Source organism: Procambarus clarkii, chromosome 27 (assembly GCF_040958095.1).
Source record: "Procambarus clarkii isolate CNS0578487 chromosome 27, FALCON_Pclarkii_2.0, whole genome shotgun sequence".
Taxonomy (NCBI): Eukaryota; Metazoa; Arthropoda; class Malacostraca; order Decapoda; family Cambaridae; genus Procambarus; species Procambarus clarkii.
In genome coordinates, this window is record NC_091176.1 from 25,910,928 (window position 1) to 25,927,243 (window position 16,316).

The 16,316-nt window shown below is 47.1% G+C and overlaps 1 protein-coding gene across 12 annotated transcripts in view; it reads left to right on the plus strand.

Annotated features, from left to right (window-relative positions):
• The window catches only part of Hr4 (Hormone receptor 4), a 399,910-nt gene that overhangs the window by 319,025 nt on the left and 64,569 nt on the right, over positions 1–16,316 (plus strand). For 3 of the 12 annotated variants that reach the window (XM_045749125.2, XM_045749126.2, XM_045749133.2), the window contains exon 1: positions 8,333–8,481. The exons of the other annotated variants lie outside the window; for them this stretch is intronic. In XM_045749125.2, coding sequence (XP_045605081.2) covers positions 8,367–8,481 — 115 coding nt within the window. In that variant the 5' untranslated portion in view covers positions 8,333–8,366. Of the gene's footprint in view, positions 1–8,332; positions 8,482–16,316 lie in introns of those variants that run through there. 12 annotated transcript variants of the gene reach the window in all.

Consider the following 16,316-nt stretch of genomic DNA (forward strand, 5'->3'; position numbering starts at 1 on the left):
GAACTCGGAGGAAATTCCCCACAGGTCTTATAATAAGCAACAACTTTATTTTAATAATAATAGATGCATAGTATTGTATGCAAATTTCATACAAATTATAGTTATAATAGCAAGGCGGACAACCTACATGCGCACACTATAATTTTCCATTTCTAAACTTATTCTTTCAGTTGTACTTCTCCATGATCTTAAGCCCATCCACCTGGGGTGGACGGTAGAGCGACGGTCTCGCTTCATGCAGATTGGCGTTTAATCCCCGACCGTCCAAGTGGTTGGGCACCATTCCTTTCCCCCCGTCCCATCCCAAATCCTTATCCTGACCCCTTCTACGTGCTATATTGTCGTAATGGCTTGGCGCTTTCTCCTGACAGTTTCCTCCCTCCCTCCAAGATCTTTTTTTTTTTTTTTTTTTTTATTAACATATTAGATACATCTGCATTAGTGCAGCTACCCTAGACTATATGAAGTGGAGTACAGTGTGTCAAAAAAGCTAACTAGGTGATGCTAAAAAATCCCCATCACACAGGATGGTTAGTCATACAGAGGCATGTGATAAGCGGTCTGGACTGGCAGACTCCGGATGCATTTTGAGGATATCAACAACACAAGATTGAATAAGGCAGCAGTGGTAATACAAGTCCCCATCTCGCAGGATGGTTAGTCATACAGAGCCATGTGTTTAATAGCCTGCACTGGCAAATTTTGGGTATACTGTGAGGATATCTTCAAGAATACGAGAGTGAATAAAGTAATTGCAAAGCTCCAGGTACCTCATGCCAACTGGTCTGAAAGGTCTAATAACTGGGCATTCAGTGATGTAGTGCGGGAGATCATGCCGTAGTTCCTGCTCACAGAGTTTACAACTGGAGTGCTCAGGATTGGGAGACCCGTCACCTGCAGCCACCTGCCACAGGTAACGGTAACTAACCCCCACCACATCTCTACTCCAATGAACACACACATTTACACGTCCTACACATTTCCTTACCTTTCGGAGGGAAAGGGAGGACCTCGTTGTGAGCCTTTTACCCCATCGTATATTGAGGTAAACCTGTTACCTCTTGTTTTACCTCGTTGCCTTACCTTGGTAATTTCTAATTTGGAAAGTGCTTGTTTGACGCTAACTATAGCGTCTCGGTAGCCTTCTTGAGATCCTGAGGTTATCTTGAGATGAATTCGGGGCTTAGTGTTCTCACGGCCCGGTCCTCGGCCAGGCCTCCTTTTAGTTACACACACCCCAGGAAGCAGCCCGCAGCAGCTGTCTAATTCCCAGGTACCTATTTACTGCTAGGTGAATAGGGACTCAAGACTACGAATCTCGAGCGCTCTCCACTCAGCTGTCAGGGCCCCCTTAACACGATGTCGCAGATGGTGATCTTGCAAGTGGAAGGCAAACGAACGTCAGTGTTATCGTGGAGCGTGGAGTAGCTGGGCCCTGTCCCCACCACCCTTACTACCCAAGTAACTCAGCTCCTGACTGTCCAGTATCGTCCTGGACTCCAGCACCCACCCACCGCTGCCCAGTCCTGCTGCACCTCTCCCACCAGCCTCTCCGCACACACACAAGCACACGTTACAGACCCTAATTGCTGGTCATAGCAGTATCTGTAATTATTTCAGTCTAGACGCAAACAAAAAAATATACCCTCAGTTATTTTTGAGTGTCCAGAGCCGGTATCTGCGAGGGTGTGTATCTTGGATCAGCAGGACAACGCATTTAAATATAATGAATGCAGTGAATAATTCCTAAATATGAAAACTAATGAATAACAAAACAGTTACAACAAAAATACCTCCGTCCTTCAAGTCTTTAAAGAGGGTTTATTTTTGGCAACTTTAGACAGGGGGTCACTGAAGGTAAAGTTTGGTGACACCTGCTACTGGAGCCTCTAGGTATATCATTAACAGTTTCTCAAGCTCAGGCACTCACTCCATATACAATAATCTATCTATCTAGCGGTCTATCTCTGTCCAACCATCTATTTATCTATCTTTCTATATCACTGATGTTTCGTTATCATTGGCAACTCGCGATATTGTATGCTGTTGCCACATACAATTGTCTGCAGATATTCATCGGGGCTGAGATACTCAAGACCCCTGGAGCAGCCTGTCAAATAATTCTCACAGAATTCTGCATGATAGGCAGACTTACCTTGTGAAGGAAGAAGTAGCCGCGAGTTTGTGTCGGGGAAGCAAGGATGTGTAGCGAGAATGAGGACGGCCTTAGCATTTATCTACCGAGTAAAAGATGGAAGTTCATTTGTTAAAATGCCGCTGTGAGAGGTGAGCATGCGAGACAGAGCTACTCAAGGAGTACAGGCGGTACGTCTCGAGGAGATCATCCAGCAGAGCTACAAGGAAGTAGAGGGATGCTGCGTCTTCTGGAGGATGCTTGCATAGAGATAGTGGGCTGCCCTAGCCAATCCTTCCTCTCAACTAATAGGTCGTGTTTACGTTAAGGTTATCTGGGCTACGAACGCACCCCACTGTGACAAGTTGCGGGCTCATATATACCTACGTTTTCTATGCATCGCACTCGATAGGTTAGGTTAGGTGAGGTTGCTTGGGTTCGTACGTCTCTGGTTAGGGTAAGAGGTAGGATATTTTTCACACGGAGGCAAATCAAGAGAACGGGCTGGTTTAAGAAACAAAGTGGCGATGTAACACAGACGCTTTGCGAAAGTTTTAGACAAACGTATTCATGATGTAGTTGCGCATAAAGACTATAGGATAAAGTACTGTTCCACCTCCACTGCTCCACTTAGGCTGGCCAAATGGCTGACTTGGAGAGTGTGCAGAGAACATATTGTCCGAAGCTTTTCACTGAAACAGCTATATTATTGGGAAAGCTTCAAATCCCTGAAATTGTTTTCCTCTGGAATACAACGAGAAATTTATCATAATCTTTATCTTCAAAATTAAAGTGGAACTCTTCTTCCCCCCCCCCCACTCTCCTCCCCCTTATGTGCACAACTTAATAATTCCTTTGGAGATGAGGAGCAATATACCATTGGAAATTAGAGGCGGAATTAGTACACTGAGAAACGCATCTGTAAACATTAGGGGTCAATAAGAAGGGTTTTAACCTCCACCCCCTCTTATACATAAGAGGAATTACACACAAATCTCCAATTATACTGAAGAGGCAGCTTGATAAACACCGTCAAGGAGTACCTGATCAAGCTGGCTGTGGCGCCCAGACTACGAGCTGACAGTACTGCGGAGCCATCCCAAGGGGAAGGTACGCGTTACTATGGCGACAGCTCCGTGAGGGGACCGAGGGTTAGGCCAGCCTCGTGACCCCTGGTCCAGGCGCTCGCTGCACGTGCTCGCGGGAGGCGGGCAGGGAGAGGGGAGCGCTTGTACTCAAGGAAGAGAGGGAGGGGAAACACCTGACATTCGGGAAGGAAGGAGGGGAACACGTGCTCGCGCGAGGGAAATGGTACTCAGGGAAGGGAGAGTGGAGTCAAAAGGAGATCATTCGGATGGAGGAAGGAAGAGGCACAGCTGCGAGGAGAGAGAGAGAGAGAGAGAGAGAGAGAGAGAGAGAGAGAGAGACTGACTGACTGACTGACTGACTGAGACTGAGACTGACTTAAGCACCCGATCAAAGACATATATGAGAGCAGGATGAGTAAAACCGATTGGGTAAATTGTACCACAAAGGAGGAGGAGGAGGTAATGAGTGTGTGACGTCATCTCTACAGGTTCTTTACTATTCTTGGCTTGTGCTTGTGTGTCTTACTTGTGGGGTCACACGGGGTCACTTGTGGGGTCACACGGGGTCACTTGTGGGGTCACACGGTATAGGGCAGTGTCACACATGTGAAGAACCTCTCACACACTCACAGCTCCCTGACAAGAGGGAGCAAGGTTAGCTTAGCTGCCAACACCCACACATCGTGTCAGCAAGGCGGACAGCCCGCCTGCTTTCATACCTCTCACTGTATTTCCCACTTCTATACTTCCCTTCACCTATGCCTCTCCTTCCTCTTTACTCCCCCCCCCCCCCAAAAAAAAAATGGGGAGTGGGGTGGGATTGGGAACAAGGTCGGCGATAAGGTCCAAAGCACACAAAATATAGCAACCATCTCAGGAAATTCGCCGCATCTCTGTCTGTACAGAAGCTGATTCATATCTTTGGCTCCCTCGGGGTGCTTTGTGACGCTGATTCTTTCCACTTTGTCTATTCCCCTCAGTTCCTTGTACGTTGTCATCATATCGCCTCTGATTCTTCTCTTCTAACGTCGTTAGACATGATTATCTAAAACCCGTTCTCTTTGTTCATCTAATGCCTGTCACGGGCCCTTGTCTCGTGATCTATCTCACTCAACTTCGGCGTGGCTGGCCAAGGGTAAGTTGAACCCAGGCCAGGGAGGCCGGGTGAGTGACCTGGCCCGCGCCCCGCTGCCAGACGTCCACCACCACCAGCTGATGCGCCACTCATCGCGAGAACAGCTGACGGCTCGTGGTATTTAATGAGTGTCGGTATTTACAAATACGGTGGAGTTTATACGCTCCCCTTGCCCTAATTGTGGACTCGAGTTCCTGTTTTAGAAAATTCTTTAGTGTAAACAGCTACTGTTAACAGCTGTTTACTGACTCTTATGTCAACAAAGTAGCTGTTTTCTTTATTGCCTCTGTTGTTTGTGTTCTGTTTCTTTGGCTGATAAAGTATCAAGTTAGTATGGCTTTAAATGAGTCTTAGATAGGTCGAGTGACTTGGAGGTACGGAAGAATTTCAGACAAAATGACTGTGAAAGTAAAAAATAAGCTTGACTGACACTCTCAAGGAAGCTAACACGGTACACAGCTTGGCTAAGTCTTAGACAAGGCTATGCAGTCTTTGGAGAGACGGGGTAAGCCGTTGAACAGAAAAACTATTATATTTGGCCTTCTGAGTAAATTTTAACTAATTCCAAATGATGAATGACGAAACATGTTGCAGTTTTGAAAATTGTTCATTCAGAAAATGAACCTGTAAGGTCATCAGATTAAGATGGTCACATGTTGGTCGGGGAATGAAAGTATTGAAACCCCATTGTTCCTTCATACTTTGAAACTCCGGAGATTCCGTGCTTTAAATGAGAAAGCTTCTGGATTTTGCTTTATCTTTCGCATATTCGTAACACTGTTAGTCACACGGGTGTCAGAGCTTTCCCAAATGAAAATTGATCAAAGCTCCACCGCTGCCACCGCTGCCACCATTGTAACACGGGTTAGGGTTTCCTCTCTTTACTTCACTTCCTTCTTTGCCCTCTACCCGTATTCTTACTTTTTATTCTCTACCAAGGGACTCCAAAACTTTTACCAAAGCCAACTCCACGCCACGTGGTCCTAAGACGATTGACCGACTTAGGATTCTACACCCAGTATGACGTGACCTAGGCTCTGAGCAAAACCCTAGAGTCACCTCTACGCTGCCACCACCAGACCAGCTACACAGAGCAATGATCGAGGTCTGGATCGATCACGCTAATTAATCAACCTTGGGGCTTGATCCCCACTAGTAGTTTATAACCTCGGAAACTTGAGTGTGGAATTAATTACACGGGACTGATTCGATGTTAGAATCGGCGCCCAATCCAACTCTGCCTCGTGTGGACCACGTGACCAGGACAAGTATACACATAACCAAATGGAAACAATGAAATGCAAAATATTAACAAATTTAATTTATTAAAAGAAAACTAAAACAAAATCTAAATATGTTCACTCCCTGTCACTTTAACACTCCCTACTTGACCTGAGTGGCAAATGAGAAGACTATCCCTATAATTAACAATAGCAACTATACCTTGGGCGACCAGCTCTAGATGTTGGGCTGGTCTTGGGGAGAGGTAAGATGTTTGACCTCTTATCCCAGCTGCTCCCGTTTCCACACTGATCTGTCCTCGTCTGGCCTAGCCCAGACTAGAACATTGTATCCTTCCGCCTAGTCAAAGTTTTACCAAGTTACTAGCCAGGTTTAAGTTATAACAATTAACCTCTGTTGTACTTAATTGATCCAGACTGGTTGAATTATTTTACTGAAATTAAATTACACAAACATCTAACGGCAGAGCTGTTCCCGATCCCCCAAAAATGGTTAATTGAACTTTGAGAAATAGTAGACATGTCAACCCCTACTGACCTATGACCGCCGGTCACTCCGCCTTACAAGTTAGATCTGATTCGTGACGTCACTGATGGTGACTTAAACTCAATAATTAGAATACTCTTGATGTTGTACCCAGTACTATTATACAATACAATTTTAATACAAAATGAATAAAGGCTAATTTCTCTAAATTACTAAATACTATAGGATGATTCATTATACGCAGCTATGAACAAAGCGTCGGTTATTTCCACCGCGAATTCCCCTGGGGGTCAGGTCACCATGCGGGCTCAGCTTCCCATTCTCTTTTGTCGATAAACCACTCTGGATAATTCTTACAACAGCCTAGTTTGTTACAATCTATGGTCAAACATGCTCCAAGATGGACTCAGCAACCTTCCAGTATTACACATCTAGCCCGTGTGATGAAGCAACTGATTTAAACTTAGACAAAATTTGAAAAGTTTGTTGAACAGAAAGAAAGATTTCTTTAGAAGCATAATAATTCTGTTTTAAAGAGTTTTTAATGCCAAGATATAATATAGATATTTATCTTTTTAACACGAGGTATTAGCATGCTGCAGTGCTAACCAGCATATAGACATTTGTGCCTGTCCTCCATTGGCAAGGATAGACAACACAGTCCACTGGGGTATTGAGCACTCAACCACAGAAGGTGACAGTTAAGTGCTTTTACACTGCTACCCAGCATACATACAGTAGGGAGGGGGGCCCACCCCACCCCCACTGCACTCACTGCTCCAGATCTTTAACCCTGTCTATCTAGGACAGACGAGTACGGTGGAAGGTGTGTAGAGATGCAGTGGTGGGAATGGAGTATGTCACGTTGATCAAGACTCCGGGGCCACCAGCTGTGGGAGCGGGGCGTCTCATCTTGGAGTAATCTCTCTAGAAGATCCACTGATACTCGGATGACTCCAAGATGAGACACCTGGCTCCCACAGCTGGTGGCCCAAGAACCTTGATCTACTCATTGAAAACCCATCCCCACAATACATAATTCCTAGTCGAAATACTGATCAGAAATCCCTCTCTAGCTTAAAAAATAAAGTAATAATAAATAAGTAATAATAATAAATATAAAACAAAATAATAAAATATAGACCCTTAAACAGAACATCAAAACATATGTGAATGTTACACAGTATTCCTATATAGACATCCATATTTACTGAAGTACACGTGACAACCTCACTCATACACACACACACACACACACACACACACACACACACACTCATACACACACACACACACACACACACACACACACACACACACACACACACACACACACACACACACACACACACACACACACACACAGCTCGTAGCTGGCTGGGGGCCAGCTGGGGGCCTCGTAGTCTGGTGGATAGCGCGCAGGACTCGTAATTCTGTGGCGCGGGTTCGATTCCCTCACGAGGCAGAAACAAAGTGGGCAAAGTTTCTTTCACCCTAAGTGCCCCTGTTACCTAGCAGTAAATAGGTACTTGGGAGTTAGTCAGCTGTCACGGGCTGCTTCCTGGGGTGTGTGTGTGTGTGTGGTGTGGGGAAAAAAGAAAAAAATGGTAGTTAGTAAAACAGTTGATTGACAGTTGAGAGGCGGGCCGAAAGAGCAAAGCTCAACCCCCCAAAAAACACAACTAGTAAACACAACTAATAAACACACAGCTCCCTGACAAGAGAGAGCAAGCTTAGCTGCCAAACACACACCGTGTCAACAAGGCGGATAGTCCGCCTCCAATCCTAACTCACACAATATTTCTCATTTCTAAATGTATCATTCGCATGTACCTCTCTATCCTCTTTACTCCCGAAAAAAAATATGACGGTGTTGGGGCGGGGGGGGGGGGGGGGGCGGGGGGGGGGGGGGCGGGGGACGGGGGAGCATGCACGTGGTAGCAGCTGGAGCAGCAGCCGTGGTCACGTGGGCGTGCACGAGCGGCAGAGGTCGCTCCCCTCTCCCAGCACGCCACAGCCGCGCGCGCACCACCACCACTCCTCCGCTCCCCTCTTGTAATCCTCAACCAGTTCTTATTTAAGAGACGAATATAAGAACAATAACACAGCAATACTCAGCTTAGAAAAATAAACGAGATAAGGAAAGAGAGAAAGAGAGAGAGAGAAGAGAGTGTGTGGTGGAGCCAGCGAGGGGAGGGAGGCCAGCGAGACCAGGCTACAGATCAGTCACCTGCAGTCCGCACCAGTGAGGGGTTGTTGCCCCACTGTTCCCCTCACCACCATGCTGACTGCTCGCGCCACGCCACACTCCTCCCCTTGGCGTTCCCCTCGGCCATACAAGCCCCTGCGACACCTGCCGTGGCTGGGCGGCCTCCACAACCGCCACCGTCACCACGGTCAGTCGCCTCGCCTCTTGTCAACACTGAAATAAGAAAGGAAATTAAACTTGTGACGGTGTTCGATATATAGGACAATGTCAGTGCTTATGCTCGTGTTGTTTGTCAAGACTGTTGTGGGTTCAGTGGTCAATAATACGTGCATATTCGCATGTATTGGTCTGATTGATGAACTGTAGTTTGTGTTTGACCTGAATATAGCTGCCAAACACACGTCGTATGGCTCCTAAAATTGTCTTATGTAGTGAATGCCATGTTACAGTAAATATCCATTTTTGTGTAAAACTCATGTGTAAAGTGGTAAATGATCACAGCGGAGGTGTACGTGTGTTGTAGTTTCTGTGATAGTGGTTACAGCCTCTAGGAGAGGTGAGCTACCTGGGGTGTGTTTATGGGAGCGGCGCGGGCGGGTCTCAACCCAAAAGCATTTCTGATGTTCTGGTACATGGCCACGATGCAAGCTCCTGAATTAGGACTGGACATTTGTGATGTATGGTGATTACGCTTGTGGGGCGAGAATAAATGTGCTAAGCTCGGTGAGCCGCCAGCCGATCATCTCTTCCTCGGAGTGAGGAACTCAGTAACCATCTGATTGCCAGTTTTGGTCCCTCGTGTAAACCTGTAAGGAGACAGACCTTGAGCTCAGCTGGCGCCAGTCTGTCATAGCTCATCAATACTGGAAGTGTGGATATACAATTTGTTTCTTCTTCGCGATGACAGCTCTATTATAGTGGGAATCGATTCATCTGCGCCTTTTGAACAAGGGAGAATGGACTTGTTTCAGGTCTCCTGGCTCCCAACACACTCGTGACTACAGTGTTTTTAACTGATATTATAACGTGTATTTACATCCGCATGTATTTACAAGTGGCTTTGGTCGTTGCTTGCCGCCACGTGACTCGTTAGTGATAGCCTTGTTACGGACAGAGTAGTTGTTGACCATCGCAGCCGGCAGTGGTGACCGGCCATAGGGACCTCTGGAGCAAGTGGGCGAGACGTGTGAAGGTTCAGTAGTGCACACTGGAGGGGTCACACGCAGCACACGTCATCAAGATGGAGCGTCACAACTACCATTACAAGACCAACCAGCAAGCCCTTACCTATTTCCGGAGTTTATCCCGACACGGTAGGTGCCACCAGTCGGTGCCACCAGTCGGTGCCACCAGTCGGTGCCACCAGTCGGTGCCGCCAGTGAGTGCCTCACGTGGTGCTTGTCCACGCTACCTGGGCGGGGGAGGGGGAGGGGGAGGGGAAGGAGTTGAGACGTATCTAATTTAAGCTGCCAGGTGTCACGTGTCCTATTACAGGTGAATACTTTCTCTAAAACGGTTATCAAGTGTTGTTATATGTGCATCTACGAATCAAGCTTACGAATGGAGGTATTTATCTTATATTAAGCACACTGTATCCTTCAGTCACACTATTTCCAGTCCTTCAGCTTGTTAGTGAAGGTTATGTATAGTTCTTAATTACCCTATTGAGATTGAAACGTAGCAGATAATGTCGTAGTCTTTGAAGGAATGATTGTGGAACACATTGACTTGTGTAGTGATGGGTGTCACCCATATTTCCCATCCCGCCTACCCCTTTCCTAATCACCCATCCTGCCCCCCTTTTCCATATCACCCATCCCGCCCCCTACCTTTCCATATCACCCCATCTGCTGTTGTCCGTTTGGTAATGGTGTGCGCGAGAAGGGTGCGCACTAGGACATGCTGGATCGTGACGTCACTACTTGCAACAAACATGAACTATTCCTGTTGCTATTCGAGAATGGGGCTAAATGTTGTCGAGTTTGATGAAAGTGTAACAACAGGAAAAGGAATTATAATACGTTGGATTGCTGAAGTGTTGTGCCTGTTGTGTGGGGGATGTTGCAGTGCCTATTGTGTGGGGGATGTTGTAGTGCCTATTGTGTGAAGGTGCTCTCACGCGAGGGGACACGTGTTTGCCTCCTGGATCCCCTCTTCCCTCGCACCCCCCCCCCCGGCTACCTGTTGATGGTTCTGGGAATCGATGTTCTCGCGGCCCGATATCTGACCAGGTCTTCTGGTTCGCGGTCTGGTCAACCAGGCTGTTAGACGAACCTGCTCGCAGTCTGATATTGTCAGACTGCGCAGTCACGCAGTCAGTCTATGAATGGCTGCTTTCCATTCACAGCCCGGTTCATCGGGTATCATTTGGAGGAACTTTGTCAAGCTCTCTCTCTCTCTCTCTCTCTCTCTCTCTCTCTCTCTCTCTCTCTCTCTCTCTCTCTCTCTCTCTCTCTCTCTCTCTCTCTCTCTCTCTCTCTCTCTCTCTCTCTCTCTCTCTCGTGAACACCGTCAGAGGTCGCCTAGTTGTGTCTCTTATGTTCAGAGGGAGAGTGTTGAACAGTCTTGGGCCCCTTCTCTTCAATTTTGTTAATGTCAAGAGCAAATGTGCACTTTAAACATTAATGGATTAAGATAGGTTTGCTGTGTGTGTGTCTCACTGATCCCCAACATGTGAAGCTGCTGTTGTTGTCTTGTTTGTCTTGAGTGTCTTACATGAACAAATAAGTTATTGATTTGTTGCATTCGTTGAACATTACAGAATTGAACATAACATAACATACACTTGACGAGGTTCAATACAAACGCAGTTTTCCCTCTACGCTCAGGATTGAAGCGTACACATTGACTTGCTTTAGCAGAAATAAAAAAGCGTTATCAAAAGTGCGTTTTTCCAGACTAATAAGCATCGGCAACAAATAGATTAGATGGGTAACTGAAGCTTTGCACGGTTATGGCATGACAATAGCGTTCAACGTAGACGGGTTTCAGGTCGTAACATGGCCGCTGGACGCCGAGAGGAAAGTCCTAGAGGAAACAAATATTAAACACACGAACGTGTTCACGCGTGTTCAGATTTGGTGAACTCAGAGATTTGTTATTAAGTCCCCGACACGATACCTGAGTGATGTAAGTTTGTTCTTAAGTAATCGCTTCGTTGTAATTTCTCATAGACTATGATAACTTTTTTATGACAACTTTTTATGACACTTTTTATAGTTATAAATGCCATAATTTTTTCCTTTTTCAGTTAATGATTTAATGCGTCTACCTTGTGGTACCTGGAGGAACTAATCTATCAGGCTTTGAAGCCTAACCGATAGATAGATAAATGTAACTGTTTGTGGTTTACGGAGATGAAGAGGGGTAAGCTTTAGCTATTGGGTTCCACCTCACAAACGTCACCCGATTGGTGTAGTTGTTCTTGGAACCAAAGGGTTCCTTTTGTATACAAGTTTTGATTCCACATACCGCGTCTAACTGCCACTTAACTCCCAGAGCTCCATCATTAATCCATCTTAACGTCCATGTGTGTGTGTGTCTTTGATTAAGTCAACGCGTCCTTTCATATTCCTCTCGTGTAGCTCTTCATTTATGTTCCTCCGTGTGTCTCTTTCTTGGCCCGTCCATGTGTCCTTTCGTTTATGTGAGTGTGTACGTGCGTGCTTATAACGGTGTTAACGGTGTGTCGGGCTGGTTGACTGCCTGACAGAGAGAGGGAGAGAGAGAGAGGGAGAGGGAGAGAGGGAGAGGGAGAGGGGAGCAGTGTCGTGGAGTGCGTGCTCGACCTTGTCGCAGCCTCCGCCGCCGCCGCCGCCACACTCCTGCATGGAGACATTCCTTTGTCTTCCTGACCCTCGTCCCGCTCGCTCATACAGTTAGAAAGTAACGCCACTTTTAGCTCCCGGCTTTTGTTGCTCTCGGCTCTTGCTGGTCCCGGCTCTTGTTGCTCTCGTCTCTTGCTGGTCCCGGCTCTTGTTGATGCATACCTCTTCTCTCCCCACCACAACCATATATCTCGGCTCTTGTTATTTTACTCTCCTCCCATTGTTGTCATGAGCCGAGAATGAACTAAGAGACTGGGAAAGGGCTACGAGGAATCTCACATGTAACTAGAGTAATGAAACGGTGAAGACGTCGCGCGTTATCTCCAGCCCCGCACTTGTCTCTCCGTCAAAAGAAGACGTGGCTGCAGCCCATCCTCCGAACTGACAGTACGTTTTAATACCATGTGTAATAAGTACATTACCTGACTGTCATACATGGTACATAATTGCACTTATGGGGATTTTACATTTACCTCCCCATTTTTGGAGGACGGGCTGCGTATATAACACCCTCACTCTTGACTCCTAATGGTCAGGTTTACCCACTCTGGTAACTATACTCTAGAGGAGTAAAGTTACCTGAGTAACTATCTAGAGGAACGATAATTCCTTTAGAATGGGAGTGCTCGGCTACTGGCAACTAGGAGAATGGGTCATCATCTTAACACTCAAGCACCGATGCTGAGAACAGTTTAACAACGGAGAAAAACAAGAGGGATGAGGGGAAAGATGAGGGAACAAAAGGGGAGGGTTAAAGGGGACTTATGGGAAGGCTACCACCACTATTAATCCCGTTATTAAGAACGCTCGTCTCAATCATTAGAATCAAAGGCATAAATTGACATCAGTTTATTCAGTTAGTAATCAGTGGTGTGATCAATCACTCCTTTCAACTCTTAAGACATCAGATTAATTCAATCATTAATATTATGCCATCGTGTAAACACCTTCCATAAATTTTGACATATTTATTATACAACAGTTACTTTATGTATAATAGTAAATAAGGTAACCACACGAGCTTGAGTCACTGCCAGTAACTGAATCAATCGTATACGGCTGAAAATTGGATCCCTGACATTTGAAACATCTCGTACACACGATACCAACACATCACCAGAGCTCCCCAAGGACTTGACTAGACAAGGCCTGGAGTGAGGACCTGAGTTATCAGCGCTGAACACTCGGTCTGAAACTGGGACCTGAAGCTGGAACCTGAAGCTGGGACCTGAAGCTGGGACCTAAAACTGGGACCTGAAGCTGGGACCTGAAGCTGGGACCTGGAGCTGGGACCTGAAGCTGGGACCTGAAGCTGGGACCTGAAGCTGGGACCTTAAGCTGGGACCTGAAGCTGGGACCTGAACATGCCCTAGAGTTGCTGCGTTATTTAACAAGAATCAGGAGACTAGGCTCCGGCCACAAACGACCCGGGACAACCACGTCAACAGACTGGAAACAAAGGCTTGCCGGTCTGTCTGATACTATCAAACAAGGAGTATTATTATTGCTGGCACTTGCCACGGTAACGCACTTTCGATATCGCACCTCCCGACCTGACTTAGCCAGACTGTTGACACAGTTGCAGATATCTTGTAAGATGCCCTGGCTTGGTGGGCATCTATATAACTGTGTATATATAACTGTCAACCATACTATCGTGGATAGTAAACATTTCATTCACCTGGACACTAAGAGATGACCAGGAACAGGAGACAGTAGCTCTATCAACTGTACTATGGACAGCTGTCCATAGTATCCACCCCCCTCCCCCCTCTCCTCCATCCAAACCAGCTCCAAGTGCCTGGCCTCGAACTTTGGACAGATTGACAAACATTCTATCTTACTCTGTATAGATATATCACTTAATTAAGAACCCTGTGACCCGACCAGTGTTCGAGTCTGCCTAGCTAGGGGCTCACACCGTGGCGTACACAGTACTTTAAACACCTCACCAGTGATTACCTCATATTAGTCACTCATGGAACTCATGAACTGAACTCCATGACTGACCAATCTCCGGTAACTCTCGTGGTGCAATTTGGGCACAGTTTTCATCAAATCCTAGTTAATGCTCGGGCCGCGCTCAGCATACAAATGTAAAAGAAAGAACCTTGGGCAAACAAAGTCTCTGTCTGTCCAAGTTTCGAGGCCAGACGCTTGCGGCTAGCCTCCCCCAAATTTGCAGGGTAAGTGGTCTGGGGTACGGAGCGGACATATTGGTCAAAATATACCTAAGTAAAATACTTTAAGAAATATTAGAAATAATAAAGAACCCCGCGGCATTTTCACGAAGTGAAGGGTGGGAATAAAGTGTGAAATATAGCATACGATTAACGTAGTTTGTAATACTAATCTGGGCGGTCCCACTCAGCAATGCTTCAATGTTTAAAATATCTTTAAGTTTTCTCAATTATATTTGGTTTATAACTATAAATATGGTGTCAAAGTGTTCGCAAATGAATTCTTTATAGAATAGATACAATAGAGATAGCTACAGAGGGAAGACAGTCACGAAACGCCATGTAACCTCTTAGTGTGTGTGTGGGTACTCACTGAGTTGTACTCACCTAGTTGGGCTTGCTTGGGTTGAGCTTCGGCATCTTGTTCCCGCCTCTCAACGGAGTGTGTGTGTGTGTGTGTACTCACCTAGTTGTGTTTGCGGGGGTTGAGCTCTTGAGCTCTTGGTCCCGTGTGTGTGTGTGTGTGTGTGTGTGTGTGTGTGTGTGTGTGTGTGTGTGTGTGTGTGTGTGTGTGTGTGCGCGTGCGTGCGCGTGTACAACCAGTGGCTGTGATCCTGAGCAAAGTTCAAGCACTACAAGATCAAGGACTGAACCATCTGTCACGAGGGGTAAATACTGAGGCGAGTGTCTCCCTCCTTATTTCATGTTACAGGTCCTGTGTGTGTGTGTGTGTGTGTGTGTGTGTGTGTGTGTGTGTGTGTGTGTGTGTGTGTGTGTGTGTGTGTGTGTGAGAGAGAGAGAGAGAGAGAGAGAGAGAGAGGGGTGGGGAGTTGGTGGAGGGTTGTGGGGAAGATTGAGAAGGGGTTGAAAGGGGGTAACGTTGGCCTCGCTTATTTTATACACAAACACGACTCGTCTTTCTGAAATATTTACTCACGCTTCCTTGCGACCCGAAATTATAAACTAATCATTGTGTGTGTGTGTGTATGTACTCACCTAGTTGTACTTACCTATTTGTGCTTGCGGGGGTTGAGCTTTGGCTCTTTGGTCCCGCCTCTCAACTATCAATCAACTGGTGTACTGGTTCCTGAGCCTACTGGGCTCTATCATATCTACATTTGAAACTGTGTATGGAGTCAGCCTCCACCACAGTGTGTGTGTGTGTGTGTGTGTGTGTGTGTGTGTGTGTGTGTGTGTGTGTGTGTGTGTGTGTGTGTGTGTGTGTGTGTGTGCGTGTGTGTGTGTGTGTATGCGTGTGTGTGCGTGTGTATGCGTGTGTGTGCGCGCGCGAGAAGGCGAGAGAACACACTCGTCTTCTCGGCTGTAGCACGCGGAGATAGGTAATACGTGCAGGACACATCCTTCACCTTCAGTCTGGTCCTAGTGACCTTAACTTCTCCCCCTGCCAGCCGTGGAGCCACATAAACACAAGCCACCCCCGCCAGCCAGCGAGTGTCCCACCCCCGCCAGCCAGCGAGTGTCCCGCCCCCGCCAGCCAGCGAGTGTCCCACCCCCGCCAGCCAGCGAGTGTCCCACCCCCGCCAGCCAGCGAGTGTCCCACCCCCGCCAGCCAGCGAGTGTCCCACCCCCGCCAGCCAGCGAGTGTCCCGCCCCCGCCAGCCAGCGAGTGTCCCACCCCCGCCAGCCAGCGAGTGTCCCGCCCCCGCCAGCCAGCGAGTGTCCCACCACTGCCCTGCTTGCGGCTACGTGTGAAGCAGCTCCCTGCCACCAGAGGTCCCACTGTGAGCTAGACATGCGTCTTGACCTCAATCTCCACCCAGGTCTCTTGTTTTTTCTTTTCGGGATGCAGCGATTTCACTTTGCAGAATTCTGTACGCACTGATGAGCCCTGACCACGTCACCGTGATGGTGTGCTTTGTCACCGAAGCTCTTATATTAGCGCTCTTTGCCCCCCAAGGTCACCCACTCTCGTGGAGTTCTGTGCCACACAACTACCCTCCCTGGCACCGTCACCAAAGTATCTATCCTGGTATTGTTGACGTAATTAGCCCGGC